Source organism: Oncorhynchus mykiss, chromosome 16 (assembly GCF_057628025.1).
Source record: "Oncorhynchus mykiss isolate SJ-2025 chromosome 16, ASM5762802v1, whole genome shotgun sequence".
Lineage (NCBI taxonomy): Eukaryota > Metazoa > Chordata > Actinopteri > Salmoniformes > Salmonidae > Oncorhynchus > Oncorhynchus mykiss.
In genome coordinates this window covers 13,759,322-13,778,516 of record NC_143037.1, presented here as the reverse complement: position 1 = coordinate 13,778,516, position 19,195 = coordinate 13,759,322, and the positions used below count along the sequence as shown (strand labels likewise).

The 19,195-nt window shown below is 42.6% G+C and overlaps 1 protein-coding gene and 1 pseudogene across 23 annotated transcripts in view; one reads left to right on the top strand and one right to left on the bottom strand.

Annotated features, from left to right (window-relative positions):
* Positions 1 to 7,441, top strand: part of LOC110491405 (1-phosphatidylinositol 4,5-bisphosphate phosphodiesterase epsilon-1) — an 83,492-nt gene extending 76,051 nt beyond the window's left edge. For 17 of the 22 annotated variants that reach the window (XM_021564826.3, XM_021564824.3, XM_021564825.3 and 14 more), the window contains 9 exons: positions 428 to 591; positions 1,536 to 1,797; positions 2,069 to 2,187; positions 2,363 to 2,491; positions 2,592 to 2,789; positions 3,029 to 3,199; positions 3,423 to 3,635; positions 3,912 to 4,020; positions 4,719 to 7,441. In XM_021564826.3, the coding sequence (XP_021420501.3) occupies positions 428 to 591; positions 1,536 to 1,797; positions 2,069 to 2,187; positions 2,363 to 2,491; positions 2,592 to 2,789; positions 3,029 to 3,199; positions 3,423 to 3,635; positions 3,912 to 4,020; positions 4,719 to 4,867 (1,514 nt within the window). In that variant the 3' untranslated portion in view covers positions 4,868 to 7,441. Of the gene's footprint in view, positions 1 to 427; positions 592 to 1,535; positions 1,798 to 2,068; positions 2,188 to 2,362; positions 2,492 to 2,591; positions 2,790 to 3,028; positions 3,200 to 3,422; positions 3,636 to 3,911; positions 4,121 to 4,718 lie in introns of all 22 variants that reach the window. The other 5 variants (XM_090201942.1, XM_090201941.1, XM_021564827.3 and 2 more) reach the window with 1 other exon arrangement.
* A 3,522-nt stretch (positions 7,442 to 10,963) lies between these two features.
* Positions 10,964 to 19,061, bottom strand: LOC110492838 (nucleolar complex protein 3 homolog; annotated as a pseudogene). Its single transcript, XR_016487065.1, has 10 exons — positions 19,053 to 19,061; positions 18,193 to 18,589; positions 15,697 to 15,874; positions 13,035 to 13,163; positions 12,789 to 12,905; positions 12,273 to 12,345; positions 12,123 to 12,186; positions 11,649 to 11,830; positions 11,419 to 11,547; positions 10,964 to 11,067 (listed from the first exon to the last, which is right to left on the bottom strand). The product of XR_016487065.1 is annotated as a nucleolar complex protein 3 homolog (transcript).
* Between the last annotated feature and the right edge of the window lie 134 nt (positions 19,062 to 19,195).

Sequence of the window (19,195 nt, the reverse complement as noted above, 5' to 3'; positions counted from 1 at the left end):
TGTGGAGATGTATTGGAGAAACACTGGCAGGGTTGTGCTCGCATGCATGTCATGTAATTTCTCTGTAAGGGGGCGCTCTGACCTTGGCAGCACCTAGTCCACTCGGTACACTGAACATGGTTGTGATACTGATGGGCCTGATGCATTTTATGGGGTTTGTCTGTTTTACACTAATTTACAAAGCTTGGACGGAGCTTTGCAAGCTGATATGTTTTTCCACTCACCTGTGCCAATTCAGCGTTTCCAAACAAAAATGATGTTAAGTGATGCTTGTGGAACAATGGATTTAGAGTGGAAGGTCTGCTATTTTTTTCCCTTCTCTCCTTTTCTCCCCTCTTTCACTCACTTTCTCCATCTCTACCTCTGCTTGCTCTCTGCTCTGCTCGCTCTCTTCTCTTCTCGCTCTCTTCTCTCTCTCTCTCTCTAGACCTGCCCATGCAGTTGAACACAGCTCTGTTTGAAGCAAATGGGCATTGTGGATACGTTCTGAAACCTCCAGTGCTGTGGGATCGCTGCTGTCCCCTCTACCAGCAACTCTGCCCCCTGGAGAGAGATGTAGAGAGCATGAGCCCAACACTCTATTCTCTGACGGTGAGCACTCACACACACCTCTATGGTTTTGGACTGCAAACAGGGTTTTTTATAGTCCAGCATTTTGGATTTGAGTTAAAATGTTTAATATGAGGCGACAGTACGGAATGTCACCTTTTATTAGAGTGTATTTTCATACATCTCTGTTTTACCGTTTAAGAATGAAAGCACTTATGTATCTAGGTCCCCCATTTGAAGAACTCAAGTATTTGAACAAATTCACTTATAGGGTATGAAGTAGTCAAAGGTTTAGTATTTAGATCAATGTTCAGTTTGTTTTGGTTGTGTTTTAGATTATAGTTTGTCCAATAGGAATTGACTGGATGTGGATATATGGATGGGACTGTACATGGACGCATGTGCGCGCACACACACACACACACACACACAGTGCTCTGGGAGTACACACACAATCTCTCCCCCTCTAGGGATACCCAGATACTCAACCCAACAAAAACTAGAATGTAGCCAAACACACTTCAGTATGACCTATGTACTGGTTTCTCCCACTAACTACCCTTCTGGGTATTAACACAAACTTACCCAAAGCACTCCCATTGGCTCTTCAGCATGGCTTTGATGGTTTATTAGAGCTATTTGCATCATAAATCTGATTTGTCTAGTTGACAGACAGGGACGCCACCCAATAAATATTTTGCAATAGTGAAGGGTAAAAGACTAGTTATGTCTAAATAAATTAATTAATTTCTCCTCCGGAGTGACTAACAGTCGCAATTAGGGCACATCGACAGATTTTTCACCTAGTCAGCTCAGGGATTCAAACCAGCGACCTTTCGGACACTGGCCCAACGCGCTTAACCACTCGGCTGACAGAAGTATTATAAAGTACTAAGTAAATATGTCATGTATCTGTATTAAAGTGTTTTGAGATGATTCAATAAACTTTTGACATGAAGTAAAGATGTCCTCCCCCTCTCTGTCAGATTGTGTCGGGGCAGAACGTGTGCCCAGCCAACAGCGCGGGCAGCCCCTGTGTGGAGGTGGACGTGCTGGGCATGCCCGTGGACTGCTGCCACTTCCGCACCAAGCCCATCCACCGCAACACGCTCAACCCCATGTGGTCAGAGCACTTCCTGTTCCACGTGCACTTTGAGGACGCCTGCTTCCTGCGCATCGCTGTGGTTGAGAATAACAGCTCCCAGACCACCGCTCAAAGGACGCTGCCTCTACGGGCCTTCAAACCAGGTGAGGAAGAGGAGGGGGGGTAGAGGAGGAAGAAAGTGATTCATTTAAACTGTTCTATTTTCACTTTAAATATTCCTGACAAATGTTCTCAAGCGACAGCATGAAACCTATCAATAGGCTATTTGTCCACACGCTATGTAGCAACACGCTACTGTATTTATCAACACACTATGTACACAGTTGGCTAGCAGCGATAGCATGACATGAGGCCAGGTTAATACACTTCTACTCCCTGTTGTTAATGTCTGTGGTTGGTTGTGTGTTGTTCCAGGTTACAGACACATCCAGCTGAGGACACAGCACAACGAGCCCCTGGAGGTGTCCAGTCTGTTCGTCTACAGCCGCAGAGTAGAGGAGAGCCCCACCGGCACAGCCCTGCCTGCTGCCATGGTAACACACGCTCACACCCCACTAGGGAAGGAACATCTAGGGATTACTTAGATTTTTTTGGAGCTCGTTGAACAGCATCCGATGAGCTAATTAGCTAGCAACCTTAACGTGCATGTGAGGACTGTGTAAAATACTCTGTCGTATCTATCTGTACGGAACACTGTATCCCTGGCAGCTGTTCAGTTCTGAGGAGCGGAGGACAGCCCAGCAGCACCAGGTGACAGTCCATGGTGTCCCAGGTCCAGAGCCTTTCACTGTAGTGTCTGTGAAGCAGCAGACCACCGTCAGACAGCTACTGGATACGGTCAGTCCCAGCCCTCCCACCCACAGACTGACGCACGCCCACACACACCTGCCACACTCTGTTCAAAGTGGCTCATGGATTTACCTTCTCCCAACTCTAGTTACCGACGTCCACAGAAGGTGCCGGTGAGTACTTCCTGTGTGAGGAGAAGGTGCCTCTGGTGAAGGAGCGCAGTGACAGTAAGCGGTGTCCTCAACAGCGCCCCCTAGCCTCCGAGGAGGAGATCGTCAGGGTGGTCAACAGCTGGCAGCCTGAAGAGGGATATGTGGGCAGAATCTACCTTAAAACCAAGGAAGAGGTGCCACTTTTTTAATCAACACTGTTCTAGAGTCAAGATATGTATATGAGAAATAGGTCAAGCCCATTCTTTTTCAAACAAATCGTGTATTTTTTTGTTCTATAGAATTGTTATGAATTTCTTCATGTTATAAGGCCCCCCTCTTGTGGACATGTTCTGAATTACACACCACTTTACTTTCATACAGGGGAAAGTCTCAATAACGAAACAATTTGAATAATGAAATGCTGTGTTGGCAGAACCTGAACTATAAGAACAGAGTGGTGGAGAGAGTGGAGGAGGGCGTGGAGAGGGTGGTAGCAGGGGAGGACGACACCTTCTTCGTCCAGGTGCACGACGTGTCCCCAGAACAACCTCACACAGTCATCAGAGCCCCTCGATACAGCACGGCGCAGGACATCATTCAGCAGGTGATGATGTGGCGCTGCACATTAAAAACAGGAATCACAGGAGACTGGCTTTTAAATGCATATTTTCTGACATCAATTCATGCACTAAACCGGTGTATGCGATTCAGAACAAGTTAAACCTACAGATACACATGAATGAACTGTTGACAGCTGATTTTGAAATGGCTTTGGACTGAAAGGACTTCGTTAAAGAAAAATATCTTTCCTCGGGTCTCCTTTACAGACGCTGAGCAAAGCCAAGTACTCCCTGAGCATTCTGAGTAACACTAACCCCAGTGACTATGTGTTGGTGGAGGAGGTGTCGAAGGAGGCCAGCAGTAAGAAGTCTTCTCAAGCTAAGCCCTTCCAGAGGGTCCTCCTGGACCAGGAGTGTGTGTACCAGGTCCAGGGCCGCTGGAGGGGCGCAGGGAAGTTCATCCTCAAGCTCAAAGAACAGGTACCCAGGTTTGGAGGGAAGGAATGAACTGTGCCAGTGTGTATATATGTATTAGTGTATATCTCTACTAATTGTAGAGAAATGACTTCTAAAAATAAAAAGAGCTGAATCTGAACTTGAAAAATATGCATGTAATAACTCAAACGTTTGTGTAAATGATACAATTATGCCAATGTTTGAGAGACCCACGCATCGGCTGAAGTTCATATGAGCAGCAATAATCTTTCTCGCTCTTATCAGGTATAACACTGACTGTTGGTGTGTGTGTGTACTCAGATGGCCCGTGAGGACAAGAGGAAGGGCATCTCGTTTGCCAGCGAGCTGAAGAAGCTGACGTGTCGCAGCCGGAGCATCCCGGCTCCAGCCGCCCAGGAGAGCAGTCACAGTAAGGATGAGAACTGCAGGGCAGCATGCAATGTGCCTCTGACTGAGACCCGTGAGTGAGAGACGTTCGGTCGGCAGTGTGTGCATAGAGTCCCCAGAAGGTACGGAAGTCCCTACAGTTTCCTGTTGTCTTTACAGCTAGGGCTTGTCCTTCTTCTTTGTGTCTTCCATAGTCAGTTTTCGTTCTTCAATTCCTTAACTTCTGACATCTTCCTTTGTTTACACAACACCATATATTTAATGATATACTTTATCACCCCACAAATTAGCATAAACGTGTCACCCAGGGTCCAGTAAGGGTGTGATTTACGGCTCTTGGGTTGCTGTGTTTAACCAGGCTGTGGAGTGCCAACGGGTTTATAGATATGAGGTGTGGTTAAGTGTGAGTGTAATATTCTAAACCGGAATGCAATAACACTAGCAGCACTTCATAACGTGTCTAAATAATCTATTTCTCTCTGCAGTGTTTTGCATCTTGGCTACAATGTGCTTTATTTCAATACTGTTTGTGTGTTATTACATTATACTGTAGTATGACATCTACAGATACACAGTATGTTTGCGTGGACAATGACACGGGCAATTGCGTATTACATCATGCATCTGAAGTCTTCTCTACTATACACAGAGTGTATGTCTGTGTCGTCCTGTTGTCCATGTCTTCTCTCTAACCCCTGACTTCCATCTCTCCCTTCGCAGGGTCTCTCTCTGCAGGACTCGAGGCCTGGGTGATGGAGGGCCGGGCTGAGGCAGAGAGGCTCCTCCTGGGGGGCGGGGCCCACACCGGCAATGTGACCCCTTCTACTTGGTCCCTCCCCCTGCTGAGGAACTGGAAGATCCACAAATGAAGCTAGGTCCCCTCCACCACCCTAGAGAGCACCTGTGTTCCTGAACACACCATGATGAGTCAAGTTACTCCCTCCCATGAGTGAAGAGCTTCCCCCAGAAAGTCCCACCCAGACTGGCTGGTTGATTTGGAATGGCGGCTCCAGGATGACGGTTCTGAGTGAAGGAAGACCTCGTCATCTACAGGGTCGTTAGCCGTCCCCCCTCTACCTGGGTCATATTCATTAGGGTACGCTGTAGCGGAACATTTTGCAACGGAAAATTAAACAAATGTTTCTTACTGGACAAGTTTAGGTAGTCCCTCCTGTGTTTTAGTTTTCTTCCGTTTGGTGCCCAATGAATACACCCTTGAAGTGACGCCCAGGGATGAGGTAGCAATGTTGAGGAGACAGATACTGGATGTAGCAGCCAGCCTAACCCGGTTCAGCCTGGTTTCTTTGAGAATGAATACCCACAGCTGAGTCATGCCCTTACTGTATGAAGGCTGGTGTTGAATGGCTGCATTGAATCCAGACAGCGTATGTAGTTGTGGTGCAGGGAGGCAGCTATAACTGTGGCTCGCAGCCTTTTTCCTGCTAAGAATGAGGGCATTGTGAATGTGGCCAACAAGCTGGCTTGTTGTATGATTCCCTTTGTGACCCAGTTTTCACAGTACTGTAATTTCTAACACATAGTTGTGTATTTGGAGATGTTCAGTGTTTTGCACGTAGTTGTTGTTTTGCTGTTACGCTCAGTACTTGCTCTCTCTACTTTGAGGGTGAATCATTGTTTGATATGAAGTTGTGAGGTCACCTTGAATGGGTTTCCACCTCAATGTGATTTTGGCTTCAAATTCAAACTTTTCATCAGGTCAAAGTTGAGAACCACCATCACTTCTTGAATGTCAAACGCAAGAGAGGTTTTCGAATCCCCAGATATAATAATTTTCGTTAAAACATAAAAATCTCAAGTGTAGTTTTAATGTAATGTTATTGATTTATTTATATTGGAGCACACATAACCAGCATAACAAGGTCAGTACAGGGTTTTAGAGTTTTCTGATATTGTTCCCAATTTATTGATTGGCATATTGATTGCAGACCCTCAGCATTATCTAGTAACATTTGTTTGAATTGTTTGCTGATGAAATTGATTAAAGTAGTAAACTAATGTCTCTTGTCAATCTGGATTGCTGAAGCGTTAGATTGCGAGATGGAAATTGAAACGTCCTTTCGCCAACACGTGAACTTTGCCTTTTAAATTTCAGTCACGCTGATCTTTCGCGATACGGATCGACTCGAACCCTCAAGTGTTTTAACCGATGTCCATTTCAATCAGTTGTCAGAAACTTTGTTTAATGTTGTTTCCCTCCTTGGTTTGGACTGTGGATCACTGTGTGAGAGACATGTAATAACAAAGTCATTGTCTGTAGTTTTTCCAACTTAGTACATGTTTTAAACCATGAAGGTTTGGCATTTTCTAATTCATTCTTTATGTTGTACTTTGTGTGTGTATCTTGTCTGATCGTTGGTACTGCCCAGATGTCCACTTCCTCAGGGCATTACAGATCTAGATACATATTTCAGCCTCTCCCCTGGGTCCATACAATCTCACAGCAGACAAAATGATGGGCTTTTATGCAGCCGCTGTATGAGATCTGTAGATGCTACAGTACTTAAATGTCCAATATCAACAAATTAGCAACCAATCGACTACAACTTTCCATCATGACAATCTTATGGAAAAATAATCAATAGACTGCATTATAACTATACTTTTTTACCGAGGTTTTTCTTTTGGTGTGATTTGTCACCCAAGGGACCCTTTTATTTTGAAAAAATATATTGTTTTAATTTGACTTGGTTGACTATGGCCTCTGGCTCTTCATTCAGTTGAGTAATCAAATCCAAACAGTAATTTTACCTTATGAGGATTGTAATGCCGATGACATTTGGCTGACAATGTAATAGCAAACTACCATCTCTTCCCTGTTTGCTTCTTGAAGGGGTCAAATTTCTTTCTCTTCACCTTTTAGACCTGAGTTGTAATATAACATGAATATTGTTGTCGAGATGTTTTGTACGTTATATTTATTTGATTGTGTAGCCCTGGTTGGTTCTTTCCTTTATTATTTTGTGTACAAAGCTCTTATTGAGTTTTTCCTGCAAGTAGAAAAAATATTTAAATTGTCTTAATTTATTTGAAGGTGTGGAGGAAAAATGCTTTCACTGCTGTGACTAACTTTATATTTGTAATTGAAATATGTACTTTTAACATGGAGGCTTTAATATATAGCTAGTATTAGTTATTCTGCTGCACACTGGCATTGTATGCTTTTCATGTCATGTTTATTAGCGTCAATGCTGAACATTTAACGTTTGTCAAGTTGTGTCAAGCGCATACCGTTATGGTAAATTTAATTTCAGCGACTAAACATTTCCACATTTATGTTTTTAGCTCTTGGAGTCTCACCCCCATGATGAATGTCATAGTAACGTGTTCACTTCATGTGATGTGACCGTCGGGGGACTACTGTCTTAATTACTTGGGACTATTAATTGTTCTATATTATGACCACAATAAAATCATTAGTCATATTTCATGTTTGGATTACTTGGTCTAGTAAAAGGCATAAACTGACGCACACCCCAAAAATGTTTTGTAGAGGTGCTGATTATTGGAGAGTAAACTATAAAAATAAAGTTTTACACTATGCTCCCAAACATTTTAGTGGGTATAGCAACCTACAGTGCTGTCAAAGTATTCACACCTTGACATTTACATTTGGTTGCAGCCTGAATTTATAATTGATTGATTATTTTGTCACTGGCTACACACAATACCCCATAATGTCAAAGTGGAATGTTTTTTTTCTTCTTCAACATTTTTACAAATGAAAAGCTTAAATGTATTGAGTCAAGCATTCAACCCCTTTGCTACGGCAAGCCTTAAGTTCAGGAGTAAACATTTTCTTAAGTCACAAGTTGCATGAACTCTGTGTGCAATTTAACATGAGTTTTGAATGACTACCTCATCTCTACCCAACACCTACAATTATCTGTAAAGTGCCTCAGTTGAGCAGTGAATTTCAACCACAAAGACCAAGGAGGTTTACTAATGCCTCAAAGGGCACCTATTGGTAGATGGGTAAAATACATTGAATATCCCATTGAGCATGATGAAGTTATTAATTGCTTTGGATGGTGTATCAATACACCCAGTCACTACAAAGATACAGGCATCCTTCCCAACTCAGTTGCCGGAGAGGAAGGAAACCGCTCAGGGATTTCGCCATGAGGCCAATGGTGTGTTTAATGGATGGCTGTGATGGCAGAAAACTGAGGTTGGATCAACATTGTAGTTACTCCACAATACTAACCTAATTGACAGTGACAAGCCTGTACAGAATAAAACATATTCTAAAACATGCATCCTGTTTGCAATAAGGCACTAAAGTAATACTGCAAAAAATGTGGCAAAGCAATTTCTATTGAATAATGTTGCAGCCTCCGCATAGTGGTGTCTGCACCATGTTATAGGTATGCTTGTAATCCTTAAGGCCTGGGGAGTTTTTCAGGAAGAAAAATTAACGGAATAGAGCTAAGCAAAGGCAAAATCCTGCAGGAAAATTTGGTTTCAGTCTGCTTTCCACCAGACACTGGGAGATGAATTTACCTTTCAGCAGGACAATAACCTAAAACGAGGCCAAATCTACTGGAGTTGATTGCCAAGTTGCAAGAATTAAATGGTTGTCTGGCAATGATCAACAACCAATTGAGTTAAGGATTTTGAAAATTATAAATGGGCAAATAATGTACCATCCAGGTGTTAAAAGCTCTTAGAGACTCTTAGAGAGCTCTTAAAGACTCAAAGCTGTTATCGCTGCCAAAGGTGATTCTAACATGTTGACTCAAGGGTGTGAATACATCTGCATTTAATTTTCAATACATTTGCTAACATTTCTAAAAATGTGTTTTCACGATGTCATTATGGGGTATTGCGTGTAGATGGGTGAGAGGAAAACAAATATTTAATACATTTTGAATTCAGGCTGTAACACAAAATGTGGAATAAGTCAAGGGCTATGAATACTTTCTGAAGGCACTGTATAACCATGAAATGTTCGGGTGCATAATTAGTGTGCAACTTTCTTTCTGTGAATACATTACCCTGAGATTGAGGTTTATAAAGGGGTGTACAGGACTGTAGGGAAATGAGTAATCAATGGGGCAGGTGGTTTAACGCAACATTACTTTAATGTTCTTCGACACTTAACTGTATCAAATGTTTTTGTATATTCTCAGGTGTCAAAAATGTCTGAACATCAGCAAAGAGAATGCTTAAAAAGGTCCGGTTGGGTGGGAAGTGTTATGTGCTGAAATCCATCGACGTAGAATCCTCTTCCTCCGTTGAGAGAACACGATCAATCGGCTTTGCCTATCGTGAAATAATCCTGGGACAGACAATGCAGAGGTAGGAGACAAAGACAACTCACTTAAAGGAAATTCCTGCATCATACCGGGATGATTTCTGCATTTTGAAAGTTACATATCTTGAAAACATGATTGCTGACAAGCAAAAGATTTTGGGACTATATCAACAATGGACTAACGAAGTGGAGTATTCCTTTAAGTGCCTAATAACATTGTGGAATATATATCTTTTTTTTTCACCTTTATTTAACCAGGTATGCCAGTTGAGAACAAGTTCTCATTTACAACTGCGACCTGGGCAAGATAAAACAAAGCAGTGCAACAAAAACACGAGTTACACATAAACAAACGTACAGTCAATAACACAATAGAAAAATCTATGTACAGTGGGTGCAAATGTAGAATAGTAGGGAGGTAAGGCAATAAATAGGCCATGGAGGCGAAATAATTACAATTTAGCATTAACATCAGAGTGATAGATGTGCTGATGATGATGTGCAAGTAGAGATACTGGGGTGCAAAAGAGCAAGAGGATAAATAACAATATGGGGATGAGGTTATTGGGTGTGCTACAGGTTGTGTACAGGTAGTGATCGGTAAGCTGCTCTGACAGCTGATGCTTAAATTTAGAGAGGGAGATATAAGACTCCAGCTTCAGTGATTTTTGCAATTCGTTCCAGTCATTGGCAGCAGAGAACTGTAAGGAAAGGCGGCCAAAGGACGTGTTGGCTTTGGGGATGATCAGTGAAATATACCTGCTGGTGCGTGTGCTACGGGTGGGTGTTGCTATGGTGACCAGTGATCTGAGATAAGGCCGGGCTTTACCTAGCAAAGACTTATAGATGACCTGAAGCCAGTGGATTTGGCGAGAAATATGTAGCGAGGGCCAGCCAACGAGAGCATACAGGTCGCAGTGGTGGGTAGTATATGGGGCTTTGGTGACAAAACGGATGGCACTGTGATAGACTACATCCAGTTTGCTGAGTAGAGTGTTGGAGGCTATTTTGTAAATGACATCGCCGAAGTCAAGGATCCGTAGGATAGTCAGTTTTACGAGGGTATGTTTGGCAGCATGAGTGAAGGAGGCTTTGTTTGCGAAATAGGAAGCCGATACTAGATTTCATTTTGGATTGGAGATGCTTAATGTGAGTCCGGAAGGAGAGTTTACAGTCTAACCAGACACCTAGGTATTTGTAGTTGTCCACATATTCTAAGTCAGAACCGTCCAGAGTAGTGATGCTAGTCGGGCGGGCGGATGCGGGTAACAATCGGTCGAAGAGCATGCATTTAGTTTTCCTAGCATTTAAAAGCAGTTGGAGTCCACGGAAGGAGGGTTGTTTGACAGTGAAGCTTGTTTGGAGGTTAGTTAACACAGTGTCCAAAGAAGGGCCAGATGTATACAGAAAGGTGTTATCTGCGTAGAGGTGGATCAGAGAATCACCAGCAGCAAGAGCAACATCATTGATATATACAGAGAAAAGAGTCGACCCAAGAATTGAACCCTGTGGCACCCCCATAGAGTGCCAGAGGTCCGGACAACAGGCCCTCCGATTTGACACACTGAACTCTTATCTGAGAAGTAGTTGGTAAACCAGGCGAGGCGTTTATTTGAGAAACCAAGGCTATTGAGTCTGCCGATAAGAATGCAGTGATTGACAGAGTCGAAAGCCTTGGCCAGGTCGATACATGGACAGGGAGGGAAGGGATGTACCTCCTTCTTTGTGGAAGCCACTGGAGGGTTGAAGGTAACGTCTTTAGCTCTGTAGTCCTCAAACAGCTCCACTGGGTGCCTGAGACAGGTCAAATGTAATGTACACCATTCAATCATAATACACCCAAGAGACGCTAGGGCTTTTTATATACTGCACATGCACACGTCTTTGGTTAGCGTCTCCTATCTCAGCACTGTTGAGAAAGACTAGTCTTGTATGAGTATTTGTAAAAGAGCTGGAGGAGCAAAAAGGGCTTTTTATAGAGGATGAATGAAAGGTGAGATTTAAAGTGATGGGCTCCTCTTCAGTAGGAGCGCCTGCACAGAGGTGAGCGGCAAACCTGACTACTGGGTGATAGTGTTTCTGCAACGCAATAACAACAACGCCATCAGCTATACCTGTGTGTGTGTGTTCGCTTTGTGCGTTTACCCTGAGTGTGTGTAGCTCCCACAGGGCAGTGCTCTGAGGGTTGCAGTACTCCGGCTCGTCCAGCTCAGGAAGGAACACCCCACTACCCTGAGCCTCATTGTCCAGGAGGATGTTACACTTGGGGAAGGTCTGGGAGAGAGAGGGGGAGCACAGCTTTCTTAAACCACAAACGTATGCTCTCACACACACTCTCTCTTCATCCATCATACACACAGACGGTAAACACTTACATGTATCAACATCTTGTTGGATGCCAGGATGCCCACGGTGGCGTTGGGCAGGGTGTGCAGACTGAGCGTGCTCAGTCTCTTGACGAAAGCTAAGGCATGCTGCAGGTTCACCCGTTTCCTACGCTTGGTCAGCATCACGTCGAGACAACGCAGCACGATGCTAATGTCATCATTAGACACACCTGGGGGGAAAAAAACAGCCACCGTATTAAAACTTGTTTAGATCGTTTTAATGAAGGAACGGATCCCATCAGAGCGGAACATATTCAGTGACCGTCAGCCAGAAATGGGCTTCAGCTTGAGACAGTTTGACTTACCAGCATTGACTTTGAGCAGTGTGTTGTACAGGTGGGTGTAGAACTCCAGAGGGTCGATATTGTTCGCAAAAGAAATAAACTAATTCAATGTGCTGTACATATTTCTGTGAGGTGTTTAATAATGCTCAATGATGTCGTCATAGACCAAATCACTGACCTTGACCAGAGAGGATGTTGAAGGCTGTCTGAATGCAGTGAAGGCTTTCCCGATAGGTCAGATCCTAGAGGGAGAAAAGCCATTAGCCAATCATATGAGATGATGTCAATAGTACTTGGATGTGAATGGTAGAGGATTTGTACTACCCACCCCTGATTGGATAAGATGTTGGAGAAAATTCAACAAGTCATCAAAGAACTCCATGTTAATTAGAGGAGCAAACCTTCAGAAAAGAAAGGTTGCCGGGTACCAGTTAAAACAAATGAATGGAAGTATACTGTATATGGAGGCAGTCTAGTGCCTAAAATAAGGGGTTAAATACCTGGAAAAAATAAATACAAATAGTTTCCTGATCTTTCTTATATCTCTCAGATAGAGGACAGAAACTTCAGAACAAACTTCCGTTAGAAGCTGTTTATCCATGTATGACGTTGAAGTTGTTATTCAATTAGTTTCTATGGGCGAATAGGTCAAATTCAATGTTTCATCAAATATTTATTTTGAAACCTGAAGGGATCCTAAAATTCTAAATCAAATAGCTAAATGATCCTTGGTATGAGCATCGTAAAACAATTCTATATGTTAGCCTAGTAGAACCCCTCCTCCCCTTAACGATCAAACACAGGTAGACAGGCAGACAGGCAGACAGGTTCTTGGGCTACTGACCTTTGCATCCTAGACAGATTCTTCTTTGTCTTTGTAGTTATTTTTGGGAGCTGTGTCGTCTGTGCCTTTCTTCACCTCTACTTCCTTTATCCTTAGATAGAGGAGAATCTTCAGCAGCTGTAGGGTAAAGTGAAAATTGAGAAAATGTCAGACGCATTTCGATAAGAGTGTTAGGAAAATTATTATGAAATGACTGATATGACGTCAAAAAGTCTTCAAACTCAATGTTTTGCCGGTAAATAGTACCTCAGGTCTGACGTCGTAGTTCCTGCTCTTGACCAGTCCGGAGATCACTTTGACTGCTCCTAGAGATGCCTGGCCCTGTTTGTCCTGTTTCAACAGCTTCTTGACAGCTTCACAGCACATATCAGACACCTGCACAATAAGAAACTCAGTCATTACAGTCAAGAGACAAGCACACCCCTAATCACTCGTGGACAGAAGCATGTAACATAAAATGGTAGTAGCGTCTGTCAACAGACTGTGGGATGCAACAACTACTGAGTTTTTTGTTCCGGGCCAGCTGCTTTTTAATCGCTGATCATTATTGACAAATCACGATTTCGCAGTTGGTCGTATCTTTCGAATATCGGATGGGAAGGGGACATTTGGCCTATGTACTTGCCAGAAACTTGCAAAGAGTTTCTGTTTAGCGAGTGGAGACTTCATAAGTCGCGTTAGTACCTCTTAACATCTCCCGCCAGAACTTAATTGAGCATCTGAGGCAATTATGCAAGATTTCAGTTCTGGGTTACCGAGATTAACACACCCCTAATACAGACAAGACAAAACCATCCCCAACACATCACAAGATAAAATCATATCCCTATTCAATTTCATAGGTACCATTACTCGTACACATATACGAGTTGAAAATGGCAGATTTGGCCAATAATAAACACCTAAATTGGACCGTAGTGGCTGTACAGTAACATGCTATACATGACGTCAGAGCTCTGGATCTGTTCTCCACAGCTCTGTACGGTTTTTGATTGACAGCTGTTCTGAACTTGAGCACCGCACGTGACAAGAAGTTTCCCCCATCCGTCCTGGGAATTGGGAAACTTTTGCACATTTTTTGTTGTCTCAATGAGTTAATGCTTTAAAATAAGATGACTCTGTATTTTGAGCGATAAGACGTTGAGGATTATAATAAAGACCTCTTTGATGTCATGCAAGCAACCTAAACATCCACGAGTCCAAATGTGCACGTCACATTTCCATATCATAAAAATCATGTACTATACAAAATTAACGTTTCTGATCACTGTTTGATGTACAATTACAAGATGACATGGCGTCATACCCTAGGTGGTCCTGGACAGAAGAAGCCTATGTTTGTTTACTGTGAAGAAAACGCGCCGGGGCACACCAACCTGAATGCACTCATGTCTCCTTTCTATGTGCACCACAATTACCATCTGTTTCTCTGAATTGCCTTGTGAAAGCATAACACTGTCAGAAAGGTATTTTATAACTTAACTAGTCATGTTGGCAATACAAGCTTTCGAATCATGCCCACCTGACCCAGACTGAGAGTTATAACAGACAGTTAACGTGACAAAAACATAATGATTCAAGAAGCCTGAACAGATATTTATTATTATAATTTTTTCCTCCCGTTATTTTACCAGGTAAGTTGACTGAGAACACGTTCTCATTTACAGCAACGACCTGGGGAATAGTTACAGGGGAGAGGAGAGGGCTGAATGAGCCAATTGTAAACTGGGGATTATTAGGTGACCGTGATGGTTTGAGGGCCAGATTGGGAATTTAGCCAGGACACCGGGGTTAACAACCCTACTCTTACAATAAGTGGCATGAGATCTTGAATGACCTCAGAGAGTCAGGACACCAGTTTAACGTCCCATCCGAAAGACAGAACCCTACACAGGGCAGTGTCCCCAATCACTGCCCTGGGGCATTGGGATATTTTGTAGACCAGAGGAAAGAGTGCTTCCTACTGGCCCTCCAACACCACTTCCAGCAGCATCTGGTCTCCCATCCAGGGACTGACCTGGACCAACCCTGCTTAGCTTCAGAAGCAAGCCAGCAGTGATATGCTGCATATCACTATACTCAATATAATATTTGAGTAAAACAATAATTTCAAACCTTGATTACATTTAGGTACATTGTCCTGCGTAGGGTGTCGTCTTTCAGATGGGACGTTAAAATGGGTGTCCTGACTCTCTATGCTCATTAAAAATTCCATGGCGCTTATTGTAAGAGTAGGGGTTTTCACCCCGGTGTCATGGCTAAATTCCCAACCTGGCCACATTCCATCATGGCCACCTAATCACCCCCCTCATTCCTAATTGGAAAATATCACTCCTCACCTCTCCACCTGATAGCTGAAGTGTGGTGAGTGTTCTGGCACAAAAAAAGGTCACTGTGCATCACTGAGATGGTTGCAGCTCATTGATGGGGGATGAGGTGAGTTTCCCCCTACCTCAGTTGGTAGAAAAGTGCTATATAAATCCAATCAATTATCATCAATTCTTATTATACGATCACGTCTCTCTATTATGCGTGAGAATACTTGGGAACAGATTTCCAAAAATGTAAATCACTCGGAGCTGATTTCCTTGTGTTTTTACAGTCTTTAATGCCAAACAAAATTTCAACAAAAAATATTTTCTGAATTTTTGCTCAGAAAACATGGGGGGCCAACTTACACCACCCATGGGCCAGGTGGGGAACCCTGATATAGTCAATTTAGCCCTATCAATATAGACACATTTCCACAAGTGTAAAGGGTTAAGTAAAGCTACAACTCCATATAGCCACCTCCATGTCTCTGCATAACCACACTGTATAATGTTATAGTGAATGTCATGCGACAAGATTTTTGAATGTCCTAATATGGGGTTCTGGGGGACCCATCCAACCCTTACTCCAGACTCACCCTCTTGATGGGGTCGTTCTTCAAAGGCACCACCATGACGATGATGTTGTTGTGGAAGTTGAAGTGTGGCAGGGCCACCAGCAGCTCACAGATGCAGAGGATGGCCACCTCAGCCAGGCCCTTATAAGACTGCAGAGACACACCGCCTCGCTGCGCATTCTCTTCTTCTGCTTCCAGTCTACAGGGCAGGGCGTTCACACAGCTAATCCTTACAACCAACAGCAGCAAGTCATTAATATCAACCACTCATAACAAGCACAACAATAAGTCACAACAAGTCATTAATATCAACCAGTCACAACAAGTCATTAATATCAACCAGTCACAACAAGTCATTAGTATCAACCAGTCATAACAAGTCATTAATATCAACCAGTCATAACAGGTCATTAATATCAACCAGTCACAACAAGTCATTAATATCAACCAGTCACAACAAGTCATTAAAATCAACCAGTCATAACAAGTCATTACTATCAACCAGTCACAACAAGTCATTAATATCAACCATTCACAACAAGTCATTAATATCAACCAGTCAAAACAAGTCATAAATATCAACCACTCACAACAAGTCATTAATATCAACCTGTCACAACAAGTCATTAATATCAACCACTCACAACAAGTCATTAATATCAACCAGTCACAACAAGTCATTAATATCAACCATTTACAACAAGTCATTAATATCAACCAGTCACAACAAGTCATTAATATCAACCAGTCACAACAAGTCATTAATATCAACCAGTCACAACAAGTCATTAATATCAACCAGTCACAACAAGTCATTAATATCAACCAGTCACAACAAGTCATTAATATCAACCATTTACAACAAGTCATTAATATCAACCATTTACAACAAGTCATTAATATCAACCAGTCACAACAAGTCATTAATATCAACCAGTCACAACAAGTCATTAATATCAACCAGTCACAACAAGTCATTAATATCAACCAGTCACAACAAGTCATTAATATCAACCAGTCACAACAAGTCATTAATATCAACCAGTCACAACAAGTCATTAATATCAACCATTTACAACAAGTCATTAATATCAACCAGTCACAACAAGTCATTAATATCAACCAGTCACAACAAGTCATGGGATGAGGCCTCTGATCTTTTCTTTGATTGGCAGGAGGTGAATTCTCTTCTGTTAGCTGCATCTTTCTGGGCATCTTCTCATAACTCTCTGGCCCCTGCTGCACCCCTTTGTGATTTTTGGCATACACTGGACCACTGTAGGTATTCAAGTAGAAACAAGTAAGGTATAAGTGAGAAGATAAGTTACAGACACGTTGAAAATAATGGAAACTCTTCAGTAAATGGGGCATACAAAGTATATTGAAAGCAGGTGCTTCCACACAGGTGTAGTTCCTGAGTTAATTAAGCAATTAACATCCCATCATGCTTGGAGGTGGGCACGGTTATTCGAATATCAGAACGGACGTTAGTATTCGATTACTTGGAAGAGTATTCATTTTAATTAAAATATCTATGTGACATTGCTACATAGAATACAAGGATAGACCATTACATTTCAAATGTTAATAAAAAACAACAGGAGTTTTTATGAGCGAGCCCCATAAAAAAAGACATCAACAGGTAGGCTGATGTTTCATATGAATGGAGTTGTTGTAGATGAGGATGCCTCAAAATAGCTTTGCTTCTTTGGCTTGCTAGTTAACTAGCTTCTTTACAACGATATGATGCCGTCAGGACAGGCACTACCAGATGGTATCATAGATAACCTATTGCAGCAACAAGTTTGTTTAACTTGCACACGTTGGTCTCTCTTTCTCTCTCCATTGCTCTCTCTCTCTCTCCATTGCTCTCTCTCTCTCTCTCTCCATTGCTCTCTCTCTCTCCATTGCTCTCTCTCTCTCTCTCCATTGCTCTCTCTCTCTCTCTCTCTCCAATGCTCTCTCTCTCTCTCTCCATTGCTCTCTCTCTCTCTATATTGCTCTCTCTCTCTCCCTCTCCATTGCTCTCTCTCTCTCTCTCTCTCTCTATTGCTCTCTCTCTCTCTCTCCATTGCTCTCTCTCTCTCTCTCCATTGAAGTTTCCCCCAAAAAATGTTTTACTTTCAAACATAATTAGACAATCCAGATATCCAAAAACCTCATAATTAGGGACATGTATAAAAATGCGGGACAGGCCATTATTTTGGATACCATGGCTATGCCCCCATAGGATGTCAAAGCCCCCATCCACAGGGTACGAGTGGTTGATGAGCATGAAAACGATGTAAACCATAGGCCAACCTCAGTCACCAGATCTCAACTCAATTGAACACTTATGGGAGATTCTGGCGTGGCGCCTGAGACAGCGTTTTCCACCACCATCAACAAAACACCAAATGATAGAATTTCTCATGGAAAAAATGGTTTTGTATCCCTCCAACAGAGTTCCAGACACTTGTAGAATCTATGCCAGGGTGCGCTGAGGCTGTTCTGGCTGGTGGTGGTATGGACTGTGTCATTTCCTCAATGACAGGTCTCTGGTGAGGAAGGGGGCTTTCTGAGCCATGGCCTTAATCTGCTCCAGGTCATTTTCATCCATCATGTCAATTGGCAGGGACTCCACAAACTCCTCCTCCTCTTCATCCTTCAAGGCGGCATCTTTGATATCTGCCCGGAGCTTCTTCTGCTCCTTGCGGTGTTTCTTGTCTGTGCTCTCCTTCTTGAACTGACGGTTCTTCAGCTTGTGGTCAAGCTTCACGTTGCTCGTCTTCAGCAGCCTGCGAAAGCTCGACTTCCTCTTTTTGCTCCTTGGCTGTTGATGACAAAAGGTCGTCAGTGCTTTGTATTCAAAAGAACAACTTGGGTGATGAATTGGGATTGAATAGTCACTCGCTACAGTAGTGTGTTGTGAAATCTGTAATGTTTTTCAAATTGTATAACTGCCTTGGTTTTGCTGGACCCCATGAAGAGTTACCATGCACCTGCAGCTAATGGGGATCCATAATAATAAATACAGTAGCTGAATGTATGGCAGCAGATAGCCTAGTGGTCAGCATTGGGCCAGTAGATGAAAGGTTGCTAGATCTAATCCCCGTTGCCGACAAGGTAAAAATCTGCAGTTAACCCACTGTTCATAGGCCGTCATTGTAAATAAGAATTTGTTCTTAAACTGACTTGCCTAGTTAAATAAAACGGAAATGTCTATCAATGGGACTATTGATGTGGATATTAGTATAATGGTGAGTTACATTAGTAGACCAAATGTTCTGTTCAGTGAAAAGCCATTGACTGCTGAGAAACTGCACATACATTCTGCTTAGCTACTAGTAAAGATTGTCAAGTTATCTAGCGATCCATCTATAACAAGAGGTACTTGCCGGAGCCATCGTAAAGGACTTATTTTTTAAAGGATGGGGTGCCTGTTTGAATCGATATATAGTTGATTATTATAATATAAACTGTATAACGTTGTCACACGTATTTCTTTTCCACTAGCTAGGCGTAGGTGAAAACCATTGAA